Here is a 22,428-nt window from a genome sequence, read left to right as displayed (position 1 = left end):
CATTTTTGAAATTAATTTTTGGGGCATTTTCCTCAGATTTTGGAGTCTTGGCTGTTTTGCTATATTAGCGTTTGTTGGTGATGTGCTTTCTTACATGCTTAAATTCTTGGTAGATGCACAAGTCGGGGGTTCTGAGGAAGGCCATAGACTATATTAAGTACCTACAACAAGTCAACCACAAGCTGCGGCAGGAGAACATGGTCCTGAAATTGGCTAACCAGAAGAACAGTAAGTGCTTGGAACAGGCATTGAGCAGATCATTCTTTATGTGCTTTATTGTCCTTTTGTGCTATTTTCTGTAATTTGTTAATTGTCTTTTCTGTAGGCAAATGTAAAACTGAGCAGAGGAGAGCATAAAGGTAGAAGGGCTGGAATAGTAAGAAGCATTATGACTGCAAATAGTTAATCTTGGCAATCTATGGTCTTTACAGAGCTATTGAAGGGTTTTGACCTCAGCAGTCTGGTAGACAATGATGTGGACCTGAAGATGGATGACTTCAACCAACATGCTCTGCTGATGTCCCCTCCAGCATCTGATTCAGGGTCACAAGCGGGATTTTCTCCTTATTCTATTGATTCAGAGCCAGGAAGCCCCTTGCTGGATGATGCAAAGGTAGTTAATATTCCTAAAGCGGCCTTTGGGGAAAAGTGGATATAGAGGTTGCTAGTCGCTAGAGGTTAGAAATTGGAGTAAATACTAGCTGAGGAAACGTATTTGTGTATTTGACATTAAAATGTCATAGTGGACTGCGCTTGTAGAAAATGCAAGAGCCAGAAGTCTGAGATAAAATCAGTTCATGACACTGTCACAACCTCTTGTTCTGCCAAGTCCTATACCAAGATCTGATTTAAAAAACCTTGATCCACAGCCATTTTAATTTTAAAAGAGGGCGAGCTTACCTGGCCATTTTTTTCCCCACTCCCATTTTATCTTGTATAACAAGAGAATGAACAGTTACTGTGTGTGAAGTTTAGAGGCTTACTGCACGCTCAGTAGTAACACTGGCTCACATGCTAGCTGGTTATCACTTAGGAAGGTATTCAGTCATGGCATCAGAGATCAACTCAGGTAGAAAATTAAATGTGGGTGGCAATCTTGTTAAAATATGACATTATAAATTCATCCATGTAGTGGAATAGAAATAAAACCAATTTTATGTTGTGAAATTTAACAGAGCAATTCTGTATTGTATTGTGTTCCCGCTCTATTACCACTAGGGATGCATCTGTAAAATTAAAGTACAGAAGCACTGCAGGAAGGATTTTTATACTATTTTGAATTCACTATTTAAAACCATAGTGGGTCTGAGGATAATTTATTCATGCAGTTTCTATGCTGCCTTTAAACTACAATAGTGCTCAAAATAGCCTACGAATAAAAGGTTTAAACACTAATAAAACAAACATAAAAAAACAAAAATAGTGCTAATATACACACAGTGGAAATTAATAGCCATAGTAGAACAATAATCAACCAGAAAAACTAGTAATCAACATTAAAAAGAGCAAGGGAGCAAACCACATAGGAGACAATCATTTTCAGTCAACCACAAAATATTGTCTTGAGTAAGAGTTTTAACAGACCTCCAGAAGTAAGGGGCAGCAGGAGATGCTTTTCCTAGAGCAGGAAATTCCAAAGTCTGAGACCTACAGCTCACCAGGCCCTTCTCCATTAATATGGGCATTCAGGGCAGAGCAGTACTGATTGGGCAGATTTGCGTTGCCTTCAGTGCTCTCATAGCATGTGTCAGGCTTCTCTTCTTTTTCTCAAATGTTCTCACTCCCTGTCCCTTACTCTTAACAATTTAGGTTAAGGATGAACCTGACTCTCCGCCTGTTGCCCTTGGAATGGTTGACCGTTCACGGATGCTACTTTGTGCTCTCACATTCCTCTGCCTGTCCTTCAACCCTCTAACTTCACTTCTAGAAGGCCAAAGGACAGCTGATTCTGACAGTCCTGTGCATCATGGCTCTGGGAGGAGCATGCTGACAATAGGTTCAGGTACTGTCTGAAGTATGTTGACGTACTTGCCTGAATCTCCAGTGTTGTTTGCTTGGATTTTTGGGTGTCCAATAGAATTTAAACACAATAGTGGAAAATGACTTTTGAGTACCCATGAAAGGACCGCTAGGGTGACAGGCACAACACAGTATATTTTACAGTGGGGTGTTGAGAAGGCCCTTTTTATTCTGCGTGCCCCAGTAATTAGATCTTTGTCATAGCCTTCTGTTAAGCCTTATAATTTGTTGTGGGCTTGATGAGAGTGTTCTTTTAATTTCTTTTCATACATCTGCAATTTAGAGGGGCTTACAATTGAGTTCTTAAAAGAACAACTTGGCTTTACAGTGAGTTAGTTGTATGGATCTTAAGCAATCTGAGCAATCTTCATCTGAGCCATTTTAGAGTTATATTGTATTCTGGCAACATCTTTATCATAACTCTCAGCGTACTGTCTTCTTATTGCCTAGCCTACTATGTTTGTCGCCTTCTAAATGAGCATCCCCTGCATGTTTTGTTGTTCTGCCTGAGGATGCAGAGAAAAACACTCAAATGTCAAGCAGACCAGAATAAGAAGGGAAATCCACACTAATTTTAACAATGGTAGTCCATTTTGGGCTCTGGGCTTAAAAGAGGTAATATAAGGGAGGAGGAGGGGAATGGTTGTTAGTGGCCTTCCACTTGTTTTCGTGAAGTGTGGCAATTTTGCATTTCTCATCACCCCCGGTCCTCCATCTTTAGACATTCAGTGTCACTTGTGTCATTTGTTCTCTAATGTACACTTCTCTTGGTGCTTCTACCTCTCCCCTGTGCACTAGGTGCTGGTGGCTGGTTTGGCTGGATGATGCCTACTCTGATTCTGTGGCTTGTCAATGGCATTATTGTCCTGAGTGTATTCATAAAACTGCTAGTGCATGGAGAGCCAGTGACTCGGCTGCACTCTCGTTCCTCTGTGACCTTTTGGAGACACCGGAAACAGGCAGACTTGGACCTGGCCAAAGTAAGGCAGTTCTGTTCTTCAAAAGACAACATCTCGATCTCTCCACAGTTAACGTTCTGGAATGATATAAGACATAGCCAAAGAAGCACAAACAGACCAGTTTGAATGCCAGTACTCCGGAGGTGCCATGCATTGTTACCACATCTAGTTACCCCACTGCTGGAATAATTATTAAGTAATAGACGGTGGAGATCAGATTAGTTGCATCAGTGGAGACAGGAGAATTATCAGTTCCCCTTAAGTATAGTTCTTTGGTCACCCTCCCTGGTCTCAACCTACTCCTTTTTTATGCAACATTTTTTCTTGGATCTCCTTTCTTTTTGGGGACAACCACTTTTCCCTAATAAATGTGTAATCTCTTACAACCTGATTGGAACCTGTCACTTGGACTTGGCCTCTGTTCCATATCTTTAAAACAGAATTAGTTTGTAATGCTTTTGGAATATTGTTGGATTCTGCAGTGAAAATGAAGTGATCAGACTGGGCAGATCTCTATCAGTTTTTTAAGCTTACCTTTGAACTTATGAAGCTGCCTTATACTGAATTAGACTGTTGGTCCATCAAGGTTGGTATTGTCCATTCAGATTGGCATCAACTGTCCAGGTGTAGATCTTTGACATCACCTACCACCTGAGCCTTTTACAGGAAATGATGGGGCTTGAACCTGAGACTGTCTGTATGTGAGGCAGGTGCTCTTCCATTAGGGTTGCCAACCACTGGTGGCTGGAGATCTCCCCCATTACAGCTGATCTCCAGGCGACAAATCAGTGCACCTGGAGAAAATGACTATTTGGAAGAAGGAGGAGGAGGAGGAGTTGGTTTTCATATGGTGCTTTTCTCTACCAGGAGTCTCAAAGCGGCTTACAATCACCATCCCTTTCCTTTCCCCACAAGAGGTTCCCAGTGAGGTAGGTGAGGCTGAGAGAGCCCTGATATCACTGCTTGGACAGAACAACTTTCTCAGTGCATTGGCGAGCCCAATGTCACTCAGCTGGCTGCATGTGGGGGAGCGCAGAATCAAACCTGGGTTGCAAGATTAGCAGTCCGCACTCCTAATCACTACACCAAGCTACCCTTATTGAAGTCCTTCTACTCCCCACCCTTCTTTGGCGCCAACCCCAAATCTCCTAGCATTTCCCACCCTGGCACTAGCAACCTTGTCTACCAGTGAGCCACAGCCACTTCGCTTCATGTTGGAAAGAAATTACTCCTGATGAGATTTTCTTAATGTGATGAAAAAGGTAGATGAACCTTCCAAATGTTCTGGTTATTTCCTCTCTAGGGAGACTTTGCTGCTGCTGCATCAAATTTGCAGATATGCCTGTCTGCCCTGGGCCGAGCACTGCCTGCCTCTCGCTTGGATTTGGCCTGTGGCCTGTCCTGGAATGTGATCCGCTACAGTCTCCAAAAGCTGGGATTGGTGCGGTGGTTGCTGAAAAGGACATCACGGCAGAGGCGAACGACTGAGGCCCCCGTGGGTTTTGAGGATGAAGCCAAGACAAGTGCGCGTGATGCAGCTCTAGCATATCATAAGCTCCATCAACTTCATATAACCGGTAAGGGGGAGGAGGGTGTGGGCTTCTGGTGTTGCCCTCTCAGATTGCCTGTTTGCTTTCTGTTCAAGTGATCACTTAAAATACGGAAGCCTGCAGCATACTCTTCTTGGATGATGTGTGTGGTGAAATGGAGCTTAATTTCCCACCAGGTTTGGATGAGAGGGCCTGATATACAGGTCTTGGATGCTTCTTGGCATAATAAGTTCAAAAACTGGATTATGGTTCTGAATGCAGGTTCTGTGTAGCAGATGCCTTTCTGTACATGGTTTGCACAGCAAGAGCCGGGGCATGATACAGGGGTATGATATAACACAGTAAAGGAGATTACTCATCTTTTCCCCCTTCCTTGTTCTTTTGATGCAGGTAAGCTTCCATCCAGCTCAGCCTACTCAGGATTGCACATGGCACTGTGTGCTGTTAATCTGGCGGAATGTGCTGAGGAGAAGATTCCAGCAAGCACATTGGCAGAGATTCACTTGACTGCTGCAGTTGGCCTGAAGACTCGCTGTGGTGGCAAGCTGGGCTTTTTGGCAGTAAGTTCTTTTCTCAGCACCTTCGAGAACAGTTGGAATAGAAGAAATACTATGACAAATTTAAGCTTTTGACACTGTTTTTTAAATAGAAGTGCCTCTTAACATGGTGAATAGCTTTATGAATACTACTAGGCCCGTGGGAAGTGGCCGGTGGCCAGTCCCCTCCCCAGCGGTCGGCCGGCTTCCACGCAGCCCTCGGAGCTACCTGCCATGTTCCGTGGGGTGTGGGCGGGTCGGGAGCCGCTGTGCGGCTCCCGACTGTGGCAAATGGTGGAGGGGCCAATTGGAAGGCGCTTTGCGCCTTCCGATTGGCCCATGTGTCGTCTGGGCGGGACCAAGGGGCCAATCCGCATTTTTGATCCCTGACTCAGCCCACCCCCACCCCCCTTAGCCTTTTATTCATACTGCGGAGCGGTATACAGATTGTTTTTGAATTATCCACTTAAATGACTTCCCACAGCAGTATTCTTGTCATGGCTGTTGCTTTCTTCCCAGAGTTATTTCCTAAGTCAGGCTCAGAGCTTATGCAGTTCTGAACGCAGTGCCATCCCTGACTCCTTGCGCTGGCTGTGTCATCCATTGGGACAAAAGTTTTTTGTAGAGCGGAGCTGGACAGTGAAAGCTGCCACCAAGGAGAGTCTCTACTGTGCACAGAGGAATTCAGGTGAGATCCAGAGTGGGTTTGTGAATGCATTATCTTTGATCTTCTCTTTAAAGAGCTTGCATATATATTGTGCAGCCCTGCTGCCTGTGTGCACATCTCTGCAGTCAACTTTATGCACATTCCTGCTTGAAAACAAAGAACTAGCATAGTGTTTTACTAGGAAGTTTTGTTAGCATTGCAAAAGGCCTTACGATTTATATCCTTTGAGAAGATAGAGAACGATCTTTAAACAAGACATTTGACATTTCCTGATGTACGTTTCTTGAGAGCTTTTCTCAGACTTAACATACCTTCTTATGTTCTCTCTAGTTTGGGGGGTTGTGGAGGAAAAGCTGATTGTTCTGTCATCTGCAGCTGATCCCATTGCACAGGTGCACCAAGCATTCTGTGAGAACCTGCTGGAGAGAGCTGTTGAATCCCTTGTGAAACCTCCTGTCCCCAAGGGGCCTGCAGGCCAAGATGATGAAGAGCCCTGGTAAGCCACTGCCCTGTCCTACTGACACGTTTCTCAGGATTGAGCCATAGATTCTGGATATTTTTTCTGCTCTGCTGGTTTCTGTGGGTCCAGCATTGGAGAAAAGATTGTAGTTTAGAGATGGGCACACGCCAGGAAAATGTGGTTTGGTTTGTAATTTGTGGTGTGTTCCATTTGTGAACTCAGAAGCATCTTGAACTTTTAGGGGCCTAACACATAAGTTAATGACCCAGTAGAACAGTTCCTTGGTGTGCTAGACACACCAAATTCTCAGGGGATCTCCGACTCTTCCCTCCAAGTTTGGTGACAATTGGATTTACAGGGTCTGATTTACAGCCACCCAAAGAAGGTGTCCCCAAGAAAGTGCTTTCTGAGGAAATGACAGGTGGTCATTTTGAGCAGGTTCTGGAGGGTATATAATGGATCCTGTGCAAGCTAGAGACATTAAAATGATAGGGGACCTCCCTCAGATTCTCTTCTACATACCTTCCAAGTTCCCCCTATTTGAATAATAGAATCATAGAATAACAGAGTTAGAAGGGACCTCCTGGGTCATCTAGTCCAACCCCCTGCACTATGCAGGACACTCACAACCCTATCACTCATCCACTGTAACCTGCCACCCCCTTAAGCTTTCACAGAATCAGCTTCTCTGTCAGATGGCTATCTAGCCTCTGTTTAAAAATTTCCAAAGATGGAGAACCCACCACCGCCTGAGAAAGCCTGTTCCACTGAAAAACTGCTCTAACTGTCAGGAACTTCTTCCAGGTGCTTAGACAGAATTTCTTGTGAATTAATTTTATACCATTGGTTCTAGTCCGTCACTCCGGGGCAAGAGAGAACAACTCTGCTCCATCTTCTACATGGCAGCTTTTGAAGATGGTTATCAGATCCCCTCTCAGTCGTCTCCTCTCCAGGCTAAACAGACCACACTCCCCCAGCCTTTCCTCATATGTCTTGGTTTCCAAACCCTTCACCATCTTTGTTGCCCTCCTCTGGACATGCTCCAGTTTGTCTATATCCCTCTTCAACTGGGGTGCCCAAAACTGAACACAGTACTCCAAGTGAGGCCGAACCAGAGCAGACCAAAAACATTTGCATTGCTTTGAAGTTATGTGGACATTTATATTGAGTAGAGGTAGTCTGTCTGGAACTGTATTCATGACCTACGAAAGTTTGTGGAAAGTTCTCACCAGTTGATTTGCCATAAACTTCACTTTGTGAACCATGAAGTGGTCAGAATTAATTATGAACTTGAGTTTGTGAGCCAGTTTGTGCCCATCCCCAATTGCAGTATAGGTTCCAGTTCCTTAGGGAAGAGTAGTGTGTTGTGGAACAAGTGAAACAACCCTGAGCTTGATGCCATTCATGATGTGATATAGGCAATGTGGTCATACCTGTCTGCAGTATTGCTTGGATGTGTTCCAGAGCAGTTTCCCTATACAATTTAATCTTTAAGTATTATGGGTTTCTATCCAATACCAGGATCTTCGTGAGCAGCAAGGTAGTTTAGCTACCCCACAGAGTAGCTTGTATTTCTTTTGGATCTTGAGGCAGTCATGCTCTCCTGTCTTCCCAAGACACATGACCTGGTTTGGCCCAGAGGATCTCTAATATCATCCCCGTCTCCAAACCTCCATCTCAGATTCCTCTTCAGATACGAGGCCTCACCCTCTTTCTCAGTGCCAGCCTCTCTCCACACTGCTTCACACTGACTCACAGCCCTTAGAATTCCCTCCTTTTAGCACCCGCCTAGGCCACTCCCCCCTGCTCCTTCTGGAGTGCCCCCTCCCAGCAGGGATTTCTAGCCTTTATAGAGTTCCCTTTGGTCTCTTGACTATAGGGATCTGCCACACATGGCTATTTTAAAAGTTCTGGAAGCAAAGAGGGCTTGCTGCAAACTGTTATCCCCTAGCCAGTGAAATCTGCAGGTATCGAGATCGAGTAGAGTGTGGTGCTGGATTTATTATCTACTGTAGAGCGTGGTGCTGGATTTATTAGCAAATGTATGTCTTCTGCTTGTAGTGAATTTGCTAATGCTTTGGAATACCTGAAGTTACTTGGCTCCTTCATGGACTCTTTAGGAAGTGGCACGCCGCCTTTCACAGGGAATTCTGTATTGAGGTCTGCCCCGGGTAAGTTTCTTGTGTCTTGGATCAGCTTTGTCCTTGTGTCTTGGATCAATTAGTGCTCCATATTTATAAAACAAAAACATTTCCCATGATCTCGATTCTCAGGTTTACAATATGGCACACATTATAATTTCAGCAGGAATGTAAGGTGTGGGGAACATGTGGCTCCTGTTTTATAATAAATTGCTGTGCTACTTGCTAGGTGCTATCAGAATTATAGCCATTTTTGTTTGAAAGAGCTCACAGGTAATACTGTTTAAGAGTTCTCATGGCAGTTCAAAAGTGGAATGAGCAGGGGTTATTTCCAATGAGAGGCCTCTTGGGTGTAGTGCAGAGAGTCAGATTTTGTCCTTCAGGTGTCTTTCAATGTGGGCCTACTTCATACGTTATTAAATCTGAGAAACAGTTGGGCGGGGATTTGTAGGGGGACTATTTAGACCTTTTGGCTAATAGTTCAGCAGATTTTAATGTCTGTGGAGACAGGGTGTTAATGGGAACTGTCTTTTTGGATAAAATAGAATGCTCTAATCATGTGCCACCTGAAGGGGCTTTTCCACATATGTTATTTCCTTGCTTGATCCCTCTAGTAGTTGCTTTGATGTTTCATCACTGTATCACTGGCTTATTCCCAAGAACTCTGAAAGTGCACAGAGATAAATCAGAGATATAGCGATTAAATATCAAAGTAACCACTACAGAGAGCAAAACATGAGTGAAGAAGAAGGGAAAAAATCCTGCTGCACTGTGGGCACAATGACAAGTGCAGAAAAGCCAAAGGTCTTATAGAATATGTTGTGGGAGGTGGTTCTTGAACCAAAAGTTTGATATGTCTTGTAAAATTTGATTAGGGACTCTGTTCACAAACATGATGTCTGTCCCTTCTTTGTTACTGAAGCAGGATAGAAGAGAGTTGCTTGGCCACGACTCTTATTTTCACCTTTTCCAACAGCTGGTCACCCAGCCTTTGGTTCAATAGATGCCTTCCTTTGTTGTTCAGTTCCAGAGGATAATTTTCTGATGTGCTTCAAGATAACCTCATTTAAAAAGTGGCTTCCAGCCCAGCACACCCTGCCATCTTGCCTTCATGCTCTGAGCAATATTTTGTTTTCCCTTCTCTGCACAATTGCTTCTCGATCCTGTTGACCAGATCCTACACCTGCTCCTTATCACAGTTTTGGGTCCTGAGAGATGAGCAGCACCCAGTGGTATTATTATATGGTTGCCTTAGTTTGCTAACCCTCCTGCCTTTGCTAGTTCTTCCAAACTGATTTCCTAACCTTTGAAAGACTCAGGTCTCTCTAGTGATCAGACCCTGCTATGGTCATCGCTGTTGCTTTGGGTAAGGGTGTTCATGTCAGTAAGCTTTCTTGCTATTCCTGCTTCAGGAATCTGCCAGATAAGGCAGAACAGTAGCAAATTGCAACATTACAAGCATGTACATTATCACGGCTCCTTAGATTCTGGTTTGGCTTGGCATATTGTCTGTGTCTGATGGGCTAAATGCTCATTACGGCACATGTGTGTCACTGAGCCCCAATGCTGTTTGTTTCAATTTTCTCTTTTAAGACAAGTTTTTGGAGAGGGGACGAATAGTGTATCTTGAAACCTTTCCCCAACCATTATTTCCAGATACCCATCTCTTGAGGTATCAGATCCATGTGAAAGTTTACAAGGGCGCTGCATGGGTTACTGAGGGTGGCAATTTAGGAGACAGAAAGAATCGGTCACTTCCTTTAACGCCTACTTTGGTGTAAACTCCCTCCCCTAAAGCTCCTTTAATTTAAAATGAATAACTGGTCCCTAAGACTGCCTTGCTTTTGTTTTTGTATCCCTAGGGCCTGATGTGGTCTGCAGGTGGTGGTCAGCATCCATCACCATGACAGTCAGCTGGCTCAGGGGTGATGATGCGGCTGTGAGATCACAGTTCACCAATGTGGAGCGCCTTCCTAAATGTCTGGAGATGACTGAGTGTGTGGAGTTTATATTTACAATTTTGCCTTGCTGGATATGAATGGCCAGACACATGCAGAGTTCTTTGTGCCAAGCACTTATTTTTAACAGGTCATAAAGAGGTGGTGTAGCTTCGTTTGATGCGGCTTCCTTCCGTGGCTCTAAATGTAGTCCTGTCACATGCCTGCAAACTAAGCTGGAATTTTTCAGTGTTGTATGACCTTAAAGCACCAGGTAACACTCCGTGGAGTGATGGATGCAGAGGTCCTTGTGCTGATTGCATGCTTGCTGATCCATGTTATGAGATCTTGAGAGACGGTTGCCCTTATCGCTGTCACTTTGCACTGAAATACATTGGTGATTTATGATAGTGGCCAAAACAGCAGAACTTTCTCTTTCCATCCTTTAGTTTATACCAAATAGATGCCCTACCCCATGTTTAGGTGGCATTAGGGAGTTTTTTGAGAGAGGGCCGAAGATGGTAATTTCACTGTGGGTTCATTCAGGGTATTTTTAAGTCTTTGTGATAATCCTGATAGGATAAAGGAGTGGGAGGTGCTGTCTCTTTGTTCCCAACATTCATGTTGATCTTCTTCCTGGCTATGCCTCTTTTCTTCCTTCCTTCCTTAGGAGTGCCCTTGTGAAAGCTGTCTTCCATGTGTGCAAAGCCATGAATGCTTCCCTGTCAAGTAAGGCGGATGGGCAGCAGAGCTCCTTTGGTCACTGTGAGAGAGCCAGCACCCATCTTTGGAATAGCCTCAACATGAGCAGTGGAGTCTCAAGCACAGGCCTCAGCAGTGTAAGAGCCATTTGCTGTATGAATTGGATATCTCTGTTCGTTGTCCAATATCAGTTTCCTTTGGGAATGAAGCAGCAGCTACCCTTATTTTTCATAACTGACAGGTGGAGAAGGACAAGATTTTTTCCCTTGCCCCCCTTGCAGGTGGCTGAAATTGCAGCGTTCCCTTAGTGCTTGAGAAGCGCATCCATTTCTATTGCATTGGCTTTGTTCATCCCTCATATTCTCACTCTTCAGTTCCTTGTCTTCTTGATAAGGCCTCCCAAGTGCTTTGTCTAGTCTCCTGTGGATGGGAGCAGTCTCTGCACACTAGCCCTTTGTGCCTTAGCATTGCAAAATAAGGTGTAGCACGGGCTTTCCATGATCTCCCATTATGTGGTGTGGAGTTCATCACTGCTGTTCATCTTTGCTGGGTGGTGGCTGTTGTGCATTGTAGTTGCATTGCATGTTCTGGTGGTACTCGTGCAATGTTTCCGCAGTGCAATACAGAGGCTCACCTCACCTCTGCAACTCAGGTGGGATCACTTGGATATGCCTGAATTTAAACAGTACAGTCTGGATGATATAATAGCAAGAACCATTAATTAAAGTTAAAATAGGAAGGAATCAGAAGGCCAGTTATCTTCTAAAGCAGGGGTAGTCAAACTGCGGCCCTCAGATGTCCATGCACTACATTTGCTGGCAGTTTGACTACCCCTGTTCTAAAGGCAGGATTTCTTTATGGATTAACTTGCAAAAACCAGAGAGCCCATTGTTGCAGTCAGAGAGCAGCTATTTTGTGATTGCTCATAGAAATAAGACAAAACCATGTATGGCAGGGGGAAAGCAAAGAAATCCACTATGGCTGCTAACCAGTTTGCTTATTACTTGTGGTTTGAAATGAACCAAGTAAGTTGATTAAATTTCTTTCCTTCCTTTAGCATACATACTTTTCTGCCACTGGAGGGCACACTAAATTCATATTCAAATTAATATCAGGTCTCAGAATTATTTCACTTGTGTGAAAATGTTCATAAACTATTAAAGGATAGGTCTACATTCACACTTAAGTCACTTGGTAATTAGTTTCTGGCTGGAAAGTTATGCAGTGTTTATTTTATTAGGTAATCGTAACACATGACAAATATTCTTGAATTAATTTCAGGGATAAATAGGAAAAAATCTTCAGAATTACAAGTCTCTGACTCACCTTGGAAGTTTATTCTTATTAGAGAATCTGTTTCAACTCCTTGTATGCATATTAAATAAAATCGCCAAGAATTTTTTGGGGGGAAGTCTTACACAATTTTATCAACTGATTGAATATTGACTGATCCACTCGTAGTGTTGGTTGCTGTTTGCCTTCTGAGAGGGAAGTACATTTGGTCACAAAACTTTCAACTTGCTAATTTTCAGCAGCCTGAGTTCTGTCCTTAAAATACTTGGTAGTAAGTGCTTGTGAGTGAGTCGAAGGAGCATTAGACAACTGCCATTGGGGGCAGTGGAATATTTCAGTGCCCTTGTCAGTGACTGGGGTTGTCTCTTTGCAGATGATCCAGCTACTGGCCTGTGACCTGCTGCTGTCTCTCCGTACCACTCTGTGGCAGAAGCAGACGAACACCAGCCAGGCTGTGGGGGAGACCTACCATGCTTCTGCCTCTGAGCTTACTGGGTTCCAGCGTGATCTTGGCAGCCTGCGAAAACTGGCCCATAGTTTTAGGCCTGCTTATCGAACGGTAAGGCCCATGTTTCTTGTACGGACTATCCCTTAGGAAATAGTGGCTGCAGTTTCTCAAGGAAGTAGAAGCTGTAGCTGCCCCTTGAGTCCTGATGTTCCATTTTGGGCCGAAGGAACAAATGTCCTAGGGGTTGTTTTGTATAGAATCTTTAGCAGTGTGTTTGTAATAGATGTAGAAAAGAGCAAGAGTCAGTAGCGCCTTAAAGATTAACAGCTTTTGTAAGTCACTGCTCACTTCAGATACAGCCAGAATGTGAGGTGATCTGTCCTATATATTGGAAAATGGAATGATTTCAGATTGACAAGAGCAGGCATGATTGATTAGGTGTGATATGCAGAGTGATTGTAGCCTGTAATAGCCGTTTACTGTTGATTTACTGCTTTGTATGTCACATGCAGAAGTGGAATAAATACTCAGATAAAAGGCAAACCTTAGATTATATGAGACCACAGTTACCATTCTACCATAATCCAGAGTAATAAAATGTGCCAAAAGTAAAAAAACACCACACTCGAAAAACATGTAGAGCCATTAACTTTGCAGTGGATTTAATTTTATCTGTATGTTTACATTTTGGATTAAAGTAATAGGAATTTGTTGTGTTGTTTTACGTTGCCTGATGCGTTTCCTTTCCTTTCAGGTGTTCTTGCATGAGGCCACTGTGCGCTTGATGGCAGGGGCCAGCCCCACACGAACTCATCAGCTGCTGGAGCATAGTCTCAGGCGTCGAACCCCTCAGAGCAGCAAGCAAGGTCAGAAAGCTCTTTTCCTTCTTGTCCAGCCATGAAAGCTGAGTTTTAAAAGCTAGGATCAGTTGTATTGCTTTGCGCCTGCAGCAGTCATAGAGAGCTGTCCTCTAAACCAGGGGTAGTCAACCTGTAGCCCTCCAGATGTCCATGGACTACAATTCCCATGAGCCCCTGCCAGCGTTTGCTGGCAGGGGCTCATGGGAATTGTAGTCCATGAACGTCTGGAGGACAACAGGTTTGACTACCCCTGTTCTAAACTGTGCGATGGTGATGTGGTGGGAGATTTATTAAGAACCGCATTTCTAAAGAGAGATGTGATCTGGAGCATAGCAGACATTGTTATGCTGCAAAGCAGTGGTTAAGCTTCCTCAGTTTACCTTAGCAGAGCTGCTGTGATCCTGCAAATTTCAGTTTTGCAATAAAGGTCTTGCTGAGTTTTGTGCACCTTGTGCAGTAACACTTAACTGGCATAGTTTGTTTGCAAATGGAAGTAAATGAGAAGACTCTCTCTCACAGGCTAAGAATTAAAAATATGCAACTGTGCGAAGTTAAAACTTGTTTTAAATTATCAAGTACTTCAAAAGTTAACCCCCCCCCCAAAAAAAAAATGTCTTTCATGCTTTGTTGATTCAGGGACAGATCTAAATGCAACGAGAGGAAACTGAGAAAGGGCTGGCTGAATAGCTGGGTGGTCAATAAACTGCATCCACAGTAGTCAATACCTTGGCTGGGTGCTAGATGCTCCCTCTCTCTGTGCCCTCCCTTGATTCAGTGTAATTGGCTGCAGCCCTAACACAGATAGCTTTGGTTTGGCTGCTGCCTCTACTCTGGAACAGCCTGGTAGAACATTCTGCCTTCCTGGCTTTCTGGAGAGCTTCCAAAGTGAACCACTCCAGAAGGGCGTTTAGACCTGCGTGAAGGAGTAGTGTTGGGCCCAAGGCAGGCAGATGGATTTACTTGAATTGTGGCCAGGGGCATGGATTTGCTGGCTCTTCTAGTTTGGTTTCTGTGTGAGGGAGATTTAGTTGCCAGGAGGGTTTTTAAAAATCTGTTGTTAAACCGTGGGTTTTGGGAAGCTGGGCTTAAAATATTGAAAATACACAGGCGCAGTCAGGGCTGCAAATATAAGGGCTTAATAAACAAAATAAGAATTTAATGTGTTACAAGTAATGAGTAGTCATGGCATAAAAGAGACTTGCTCTCTGACATTTGAGGTTGCTAATTTTATAGAAAGGAAGGCTTAGAATGGAGAGGGTTGGCCTTGCCCACCTGTGGAAGTGTCAGCACTGTTGATCAGGACAAGGCTGCTAATTCTGGGCTGCTGGCCAGGTCTCAGCTTGGGCATCCCCGCCTGCAGAATACATGATAGCCTAGAGCTTCAGAGGACTGTGTTGGTTATTTTCTGGCACTCAGTTGATGGGAGCTGAATGGAATAACAGAGCACACCCCGATACTGACTGCTAGCCTTGCATACGTGAGCGAAACTCTGGCGTCTGCAGGGATTTAAGTTATGGCATAGCACTGGTCAGTGTGGAACGAAGGCTAGTGTGTAAACAAAATGTACTGAATAAAGCCTGGGTCCGGAGAAGCCCCAGAGGAGAGAGACAGGCAGAAGATTCCCTTTCCCTCCAGATACCTGTGTTGTGTGTGTCCTTTCATCCCTACACTCAGTGGCATTGCACTGCACAGCAGACTGCAGAGTCTGCACACATTTATCATTTACTTGTGTGCATTAACTGGGATATCATCAATGCTGGGCCTTTATTGTAATGTCTCTTCTTTTCACACCTAGGTGAACTGGATGCTCTTCCTGGTCAGAGAGAGCGAGCAACAGCAATCCTTTTGGCCTGCCGCCACCTGCCCCTCTCCTTTCTGTCATCCCCCGGCCAGCGAGCTGTTCTGTTGGCGGAAGCAGCCCGTACTCTGGAGAAGGTTGGGGACAAGCGATCCTGCAATGACTGTCAGCAGATGATTGTGAAGCTGAGCGGAGGGACAGCCATTGCCGCCTCTTAACCCCGGCAGAAAGAGGGGCATGTTGCAGCTTCCCATGGAATTGGATTCCTGCCCCTTTATACACTCTCCTTCCCTTTTGAACACTGTTCTAGGTTAGGGCCATGGAACTTTCATTATGCTAGACACAGTAGGGTCTTGGAGTAAACTACCTTTTTATGGCTAGTGAAGTCCTCCAGGCACAATAATAGTAGTTGGAGAGTGGTTTTTGTCCCTGATAAGGAGCCTACAGTGCCTCAGAATAGAAGAACACCCCGTTCCTATTTAAGGAGGGCTGGGTTCAGGAAGTTTGTTTTTCTGCCTTTTCACATAACAATTTATGTCCAGAACCTATTTGGGAAGCAGGTGCTGTGGAGGCTGCAAAGTGGTTTCCTAAACACTTTTCCAGCATCTGGGACGGCTCTTGTTCTGTGGGTCACATTGTGCTGAGACAGGCCCAGAGGATCTGGCTATGGTAACTTTTTCTGGTCCTCCCTGGGATATTTTTTTTAAATAATCAAAGCCTTTCTATAGATTCCATGTTCCTTGGAGGGCATTGGGTGGCTGTGCTGGCTCTCTTGGAGAAGTAAATCACAGTTTTTATGCAATTTGGGAGTTTTATAGCAATGTTTTGTGGTTTTACAAGCTATCGGGATAACAGTTAGGGTTTTTTTTAATCTCCTGCCTCTTAAGCCTCACTTTGTGTGTCTCTCTGCCTCCTGTTGGTCTGCAACACTATCACTAGCCTAGGGATTGAGCCTTCTTTTTGTGTGCTGCCTCCTGGGTAATGGAAAGGAGAAGGCAAAATATGGTCTAAATTTTAAAAAAATCTACTGGGAATCCCTTTCTCGCAGATTAATTTCCATGGTGTTTTCTTCCATGTAAGTGTGTTTAGGACACAGCCATCAAAGACCGACTGGGACCGCTCCTTGCATTATTACCCTAAGTGAACGTAGCTCTGTTTTGTCATTACCCAGGATGTGTTGGGGGAAGCTGTAACAGTTAAACTTTAAAGGTGGTTTTATATGTATAACATGGCTTGGGAGAAAATACAATGGTTGTAGATGTGCCTCTTGTTGAGAGAACAGTTTGTAAGAAAACAGCTTCTGCATTGTATGGTGTCAGAGTCCCACAAACCCTTTTTGTCTCCCCTTGGCTATTACACTTTCGGTATCCTTACTGTTTGTCTCATTTTTCTTTCCAAATCAATAGTCATAACTCTGTTTTTGAGAACAAAAGCACCTGAGGCCTAAACCTGGGAATGCTTCCCCCCCCTCTCGGAATACCTATGGATCTGCCTATTGTATTGGATCTTGATTTTCTTCTGTTTGCTGCTGCCCATCTCTTGTATAACCAGCTGGAAACTGGTGAAAATAGAACTCACAATTAAACTTTTCCCTGCAAGCCTCCAGCCAATAACTTTCAGTTCATATAAATGTCTTGCATCCTAAAATGCATATCATAGGATGTCAGATTTTGAAATTCCATTCATAGAGTGACCCTGAGTCTAATACCTTAATAAAATGTTAACTTCTGTTGTCTCGTCACAGCTGTGGCAAATTGTCTTTTGTCAGTAGTCCCGAATATTTTGGAACAAAGATGTGTATTTTCTTGAATGAAAATTCTTTGTATCAGTGTGTGGGTGTATGCGTAGAACATTCCATTTATATCTTCTGCCTTGTTCTGTGCTCAGAAGCTCACAGTGAAAGTGAACGTTTCATTGGCTTATTGGATGTTACGTTGTTAACAACCAGTTGACAAAGTGGGTTTGTCTCCTTCAACTTCATTGAGCTATGATTATAGATAATATTAGACCCTTCACCTGTAAACTCTGCATCTGCCATAATAAAAGCTGTGCCTTGGTAAATACAAAGGCAGTTCAGCACAGCACACACTTGCTAGGCAACCTTGTCGTCGTGTAGGAGATCGGAGTACCATCTCGTTATCTGAGGGCACTTCCCCATAGTAGCTTTGCCCAGAAAGAGTTGCACCAAATGAGAAGGGTAACAGAAACTACCTCAGTGTAAAGGTACCTCCTAGCACAGGGAGATTTGGCTGGCTCTGTACCGGCAATGCAGATCCTTTTGGGCTTACAGTAATGAGGGGTTGGCAAAGACCACGGGTAGATGATTGTGGATACCTGCCATTACCATCTCTGGCGCTTGAAAACTTCTCTGTCTTTAAGACCTTCAAGCAATTAACCTGTAGTGTTAACTTTCTACATTTACAGATAAAGGTAATACATCTCTGAACACCTCTCCCAACAATCTTGTGGAATCCTGTGGTCATCTCATGGTTCCAACATTTTAAGTGAGCCATTTGTGCTGACAGTTAGGAGCTAGTGCTGCAGCCAAGGTTGGGCGTTACACTCAAGGGCACAGTTAAGCATGAGAAAAAAGTCTCTGAGGGCAGGACTGAACTTGTGGAATGACACAGACAGCTTTTGTGTAGATGGGACCTCCACACAGTAACTATGCCAGGACTGACTTTCCACCTATTTTTGGCATTTCTGTTTTCTCCCCCTGTCCCCGACTATGTAAGTTGCATTCCTCACATGCTTTTTTTATATACATTGTTTATTTATGGGTCTGTTGTCTCTCAATCTATCCCTATGTTTTTATGTACATAGTGTATTTTTTTAATATATATATATGATATATGATGTGAAAAGTGTCTATTTATCCCAATAAAATTAGGCAAATGGATACTGTGTTGTAAGATGATGTGACTGGCGACAGTGTATGTTCCGGTTGTGCATCTTGTCCTGGGGATGATTGTGTGACTGCTAGCTAATAAAGACAAATAGTACACAGAGTCGCATATTCTCATTAATGAAGCTTCCTTCAAATACGTGTTTGGGTTTAAGGGATGACTATCTAAAACATATACAATATGTGCTTTCCAGGTGTTATGGTGTTAAAGCAAAATGAGAGTTCCATGGTATTCTAAGGCAATAGTAAGCACTTGAGGTTTTATCCCGGCATCATCATTGGTGTTTGGGCATACTCAGGATGTCTGCTGTAGTCAGATTAAAGGTATCCCTTGTGCCCCAGTGGCTAACCAGGGGGCTCTTAGATACCCACAAGAAGGGCAGTCCTTAAGCCTTCCCCTGTGGTCCTGCAGCAGCTCTTGTTGAGAGAGATGCTGCCCCCTCATCGTAGCAGAGAATTTCTCAAGATAGTTGTATTATATGAAGAAATACTTTATCTGTCTAGAATACTTTATCATGTTTCTTTTAGTAGTCTGTCTTCTAAATTAAGAAGCTTCAGCTGCTTTGGCTTTTCCTGTATGGGGAAACACTTTCTCCTTTGAATGCCTCCTCCATTTCTTTTTTTCTAAAGATCTGAACATTAGGTTGGTGATATTCCAAATATTGTTGGTGCAGAACTAGGATGTAGAAACTTCTAGAACTTGGTTTGGAAACCTCTGCCCCCTGCAGGGTTACGTCATAGACTGAGCATGCCAGATGACGAAAGCCTGTGCCTTCCTGCTCAGTTCACCCACTATAGTGTCGACTGCGAACCTTCCCTGTGACTGTTTCTTTCTCACAGCTAGTTTGCCATTCTTGGGAGTTTTCAGTGCTAACAACAAAGAACAGAAGTCATGCTAAAGCACTTGAACACTGTGGCCTTTTCTGCAGTTGTTGTTTGCTGTAAAGTTCTTCTGCATTGACTTCTGGATGCCAACCCTGATTTTGTGCCTGGGATTGCAGCTTGCGTTTTATGCTTCGGTCAGGGGAGTAGGCGTTCCTGGCTTTTGCTTCATCTCTCTTCCCTCAAAAACAAAAATCCAAGCTTGTACAATAACGTAATGGCATAACCCCCACTTGTTCTCATGTCTTGCTCTCATCACCAACCTCTCCCTCCCTCCCATGGGAAAAGTGCCCAAGTGCTCCTGTTTTTCATACTGTGTGGGTCATTCCCCCCACCCCTCCAAACCTTCTCAGGAGCAATGCAAATTAAAAAGACAGTTTGGGAAAAATGCCTGCTTGTACCACTTAGGCAAGCATCCTGTCTTGTCAATTTCCTCCCCCCCCCTTGCCCCCATACACAGCATGTTACTGTTTCTTTTCAAACCTAGTCATTACGTTAGGACACTCCTGTGTTGTAAAGCAGTGGTCCCCAACCCCTGGACCGGGGACCAGGACCGGTCTGTAGATCAGTTGGTACTGGGCTGCGGCTCCTCCTCGTTCTCCTCCCCGGCTGCTGCCTCGGGCTGTCCTGCCTCTCTGCCGCTCACTTTTGGTGCTCTCCAGCAGCCACCATGACTGGGACTTCCCCTCGGCATGGCCCTGCACAGCTGCTGCTGGCAGTGCCCCCCAGCGGCTGGCGGGAAATCAGGGGCGTCGGCCTGAAAGCAAGTGGAGCAGGGGCTCAGGTGGCAGCGGCGATGTCCCTTGGCAAAAGACTACCCCCGGGCCTCAGTAAAATTGTCAAGTGTTGACCGGTCCTCGGTGATAAAAAGGTTGGGGACCACTGAAGCTTCCCCCCCCCTGTACTCGGGGAAAGCTGCAGGAGGCTGCTGGATGAAATTAATGTTCATAGCTTCCCTGCCTGAAACTGACCATGGCTCCATTTCCCTTCAAGAAGGTGACAAAGAATATCCTGTTGAATGTTTAATTTTGCTGGAGGGGGAGATGGGGAGGCAGGGTGTCATGATTGTGTTACTTTCGAACTATGTTGTAATCATGTTCAACTTTTAAAAAAATACAGTGGGGAGTGCAGGAGAGCAGGCAGAGACACAGTATTGGTCGGATCTCAAACATCATCATTTTGAGGCAGGAAACGGTAGAGGGAGCCAGTGTAACTTTTGAGTTTCCACTTTAGGTTAGTGCAAATTTCCTCCCAGAGGAGGGGGGGGGGAAATTGCGCCTTCTTGGGGTTTGCGTGGCACATAGGGAGCACATTTGGCACTGCACCTGAATCAGGAGGTTTTAATGTAAAAGTAAAGAGATTCCTCAGAGCTTTATGGGTGCTGCTGCAAAATTTTTAGTCACCGCAGAAAAGGCCTGTGAGGTTTTAAAAAGATTTTAGAATTTGCCTCTTCTGGGTCCTAAGAGGAAGGCTCACTTCAGGTCTATCATTGGTAGAAAGTGACCCAAACATCATCCATTCATGGTCTGGCAGCTGGATATGGTCTGTAAATTGCCCTTTTTGTGTGGGAATGCTGCAAGGACCCTGCCTGTTGATCAAGCAGAAGTATAAGTCAAGACTTCCTCTGCTCCAGCATTGCTGTGGAGAAGAAATCACAGGTAAGTCCAAATTTCATTCTTTCTTCTATTCACAAATGACCACATACAGTCACTATTTGAGTCTTGTGTTTCTTCTTTCCCAGAATACTGAGACTCCAAGCAGAGTGCGGGAAAATGAGAAAGCTGTATTTAAAGGGAATAATTTAGGCACCAAAGTATTCAAGCTAACAGTAAGCATACAACAGTAAAATGGCGATAGTAAAATGCCCATGTTCAGATGCAAAGAGCAGGGCCTTCTGTGGGTGCCATCCCTTTAGTGGGTAAGATCAACACCTGCCTCCTGGGCATGTGCATTCTGTGTTTTGGCCTCTGCCTTGAGGAATGGCCTACCTGAGATAGACAGGAAGCCTCCCACACTCCTTTCTGTGAACTATGTAAAGTGGAATTGTTCTGAAAGGCATTTGTATGAAGGATAATAAGGCTATAATATGACAAAGGCGCTTTTAAAAGGGGACTGTGAACTGTATATACTATGCATATCTTTTTGCTTTATGTATTATCCTACTTCTGTTGCTTTGTCCTTATGTAATACCATTTTCTGTAATCCCATTTTATACACTGCTGTGTACTTTAATGCCTTTTTCCAGGTTTCTGTAAGCCTTTACTGATTGCATTGATTTACCCTGCACTGGGGTATGGACTAAGGTGGGCTATAAATAAAGTCAAGAAATAAAAATCAATTTGCATACTGTTTGCATTTTATTTTCCTAGCGGCCAGCAGAGGGCAATAGCAGCTGTGCAAAGTTTTAGCCCCCCCCCCCCCCAACTGGTGCGCTTTGCAGAGGTTAATTTAGATTTTCAGAACACTTGAACTGGAATCATCAATATGTGCCCTAAAAATCCTCAACTAGGGCTTTCTTTGGAGGTGGGATATTTCTAAAGCTGCATCTCTCCACCTGTGCTAATAGCCCTTGATGCAAGCCTTCATTTTCAGTGTTCTTTGAACCGTTTAAACCAGGAGTAGTCAACCTGTGGTCCTCCAGATGTTCGTGGACTACAATTCCCATGAGCCCCTGCCAGCATTTGCTGGCAGGGGCTCATGGGAATTGTAGTCCATGAACATCTGGAGGACCACAGGTTGACTACCCCTGGTTTAAACTATACACACGTACTGAGCATGGAATATTTGCTCCTAAGCCCAAAATCCCCAAAACGAAAGTCTGAAGGAATTCTTTTAAACTGTCAAGTTGAGAGCTCACACCATCCAAAGAGAGCACAATCAATAACGGGCTTCTGTTTTCCCTTTTTCGAGAAATTCTCTCGGGATTAGTGTGCATGTAAGCATGTTTTAAAGCAAGGCGCATCCAAACAACAGTAGAAGAAAAATGGAAGTAGGAGAGCCCAGAAGGAGGAACAGTTTGTGAGAAGTCAATCTAAAGGGCACCAAGAGATGGTTTAGTGAAGAAAACATTTTTATTATTAGATTGGATTTTTATGTTGCCCTTCCATATGGCTCAGTGTTATGGATGTGTTTTAGAGACTATACTAACCATTGGTAGGTATGTTTAGCTGCATATTGCAGAGAAACTCGTTGTAATCCTAGAAGGTTCCTTCATCTGCCCCCATCTTCCCAGTGCAGTAAGGGTTTAGCTCATTGACTTGAACTCTGTGAC

The 22,428-nt window shown here is 44.2% G+C and overlaps 1 protein-coding gene across 1 annotated transcript in view; it reads left to right on the top strand.

Moving 5' to 3' along the window:
• SREBF2 (sterol regulatory element binding transcription factor 2) overlaps positions 1-18,378 on the top strand; it is a 37,600-nt gene extending 19,222 nt beyond the window's left edge. The window contains exons 6-19 of the mRNA XM_077339354.1: positions 114-228; positions 432-613; positions 1,810-2,002; positions 2,818-2,999; positions 4,282-4,555; positions 4,919-5,088; positions 5,584-5,752; positions 6,107-6,227; positions 8,253-8,362; positions 10,195-10,327; positions 10,940-11,108; positions 12,638-12,823; positions 13,467-13,578; positions 15,368-18,378. Of these exons, the coding sequence (XP_077195469.1) occupies positions 114-228; positions 432-613; positions 1,810-2,002; positions 2,818-2,999; positions 4,282-4,555; positions 4,919-5,088; positions 5,584-5,752; positions 6,107-6,227; positions 8,253-8,362; positions 10,195-10,327; positions 10,940-11,108; positions 12,638-12,823; positions 13,467-13,578; positions 15,368-15,588 (2,337 nt within the window). The 3' untranslated portion in view covers positions 15,589-18,378. The remainder of the gene's footprint in view (positions 1-113; positions 229-431; positions 614-1,809; positions 2,003-2,817; positions 3,000-4,281; positions 4,556-4,918; positions 5,089-5,583; positions 5,753-6,106; positions 6,228-8,252; positions 8,363-10,194; positions 10,328-10,939; positions 11,109-12,637; positions 12,824-13,466; positions 13,579-15,367) is intronic.
• Positions 18,379-22,428: the final 4,050 nt, after the last annotated feature.

This window comes from Paroedura picta, chromosome 5 (genome assembly GCF_049243985.1).
Source record: "Paroedura picta isolate Pp20150507F chromosome 5, Ppicta_v3.0, whole genome shotgun sequence".
Lineage (NCBI taxonomy): Eukaryota > Metazoa > Chordata > Lepidosauria > Squamata > Gekkonidae > Paroedura > Paroedura picta.
Note: the sequence above shows the minus strand (reverse complement) of the source record. Positions and strands in the feature narration are given on the sequence as shown.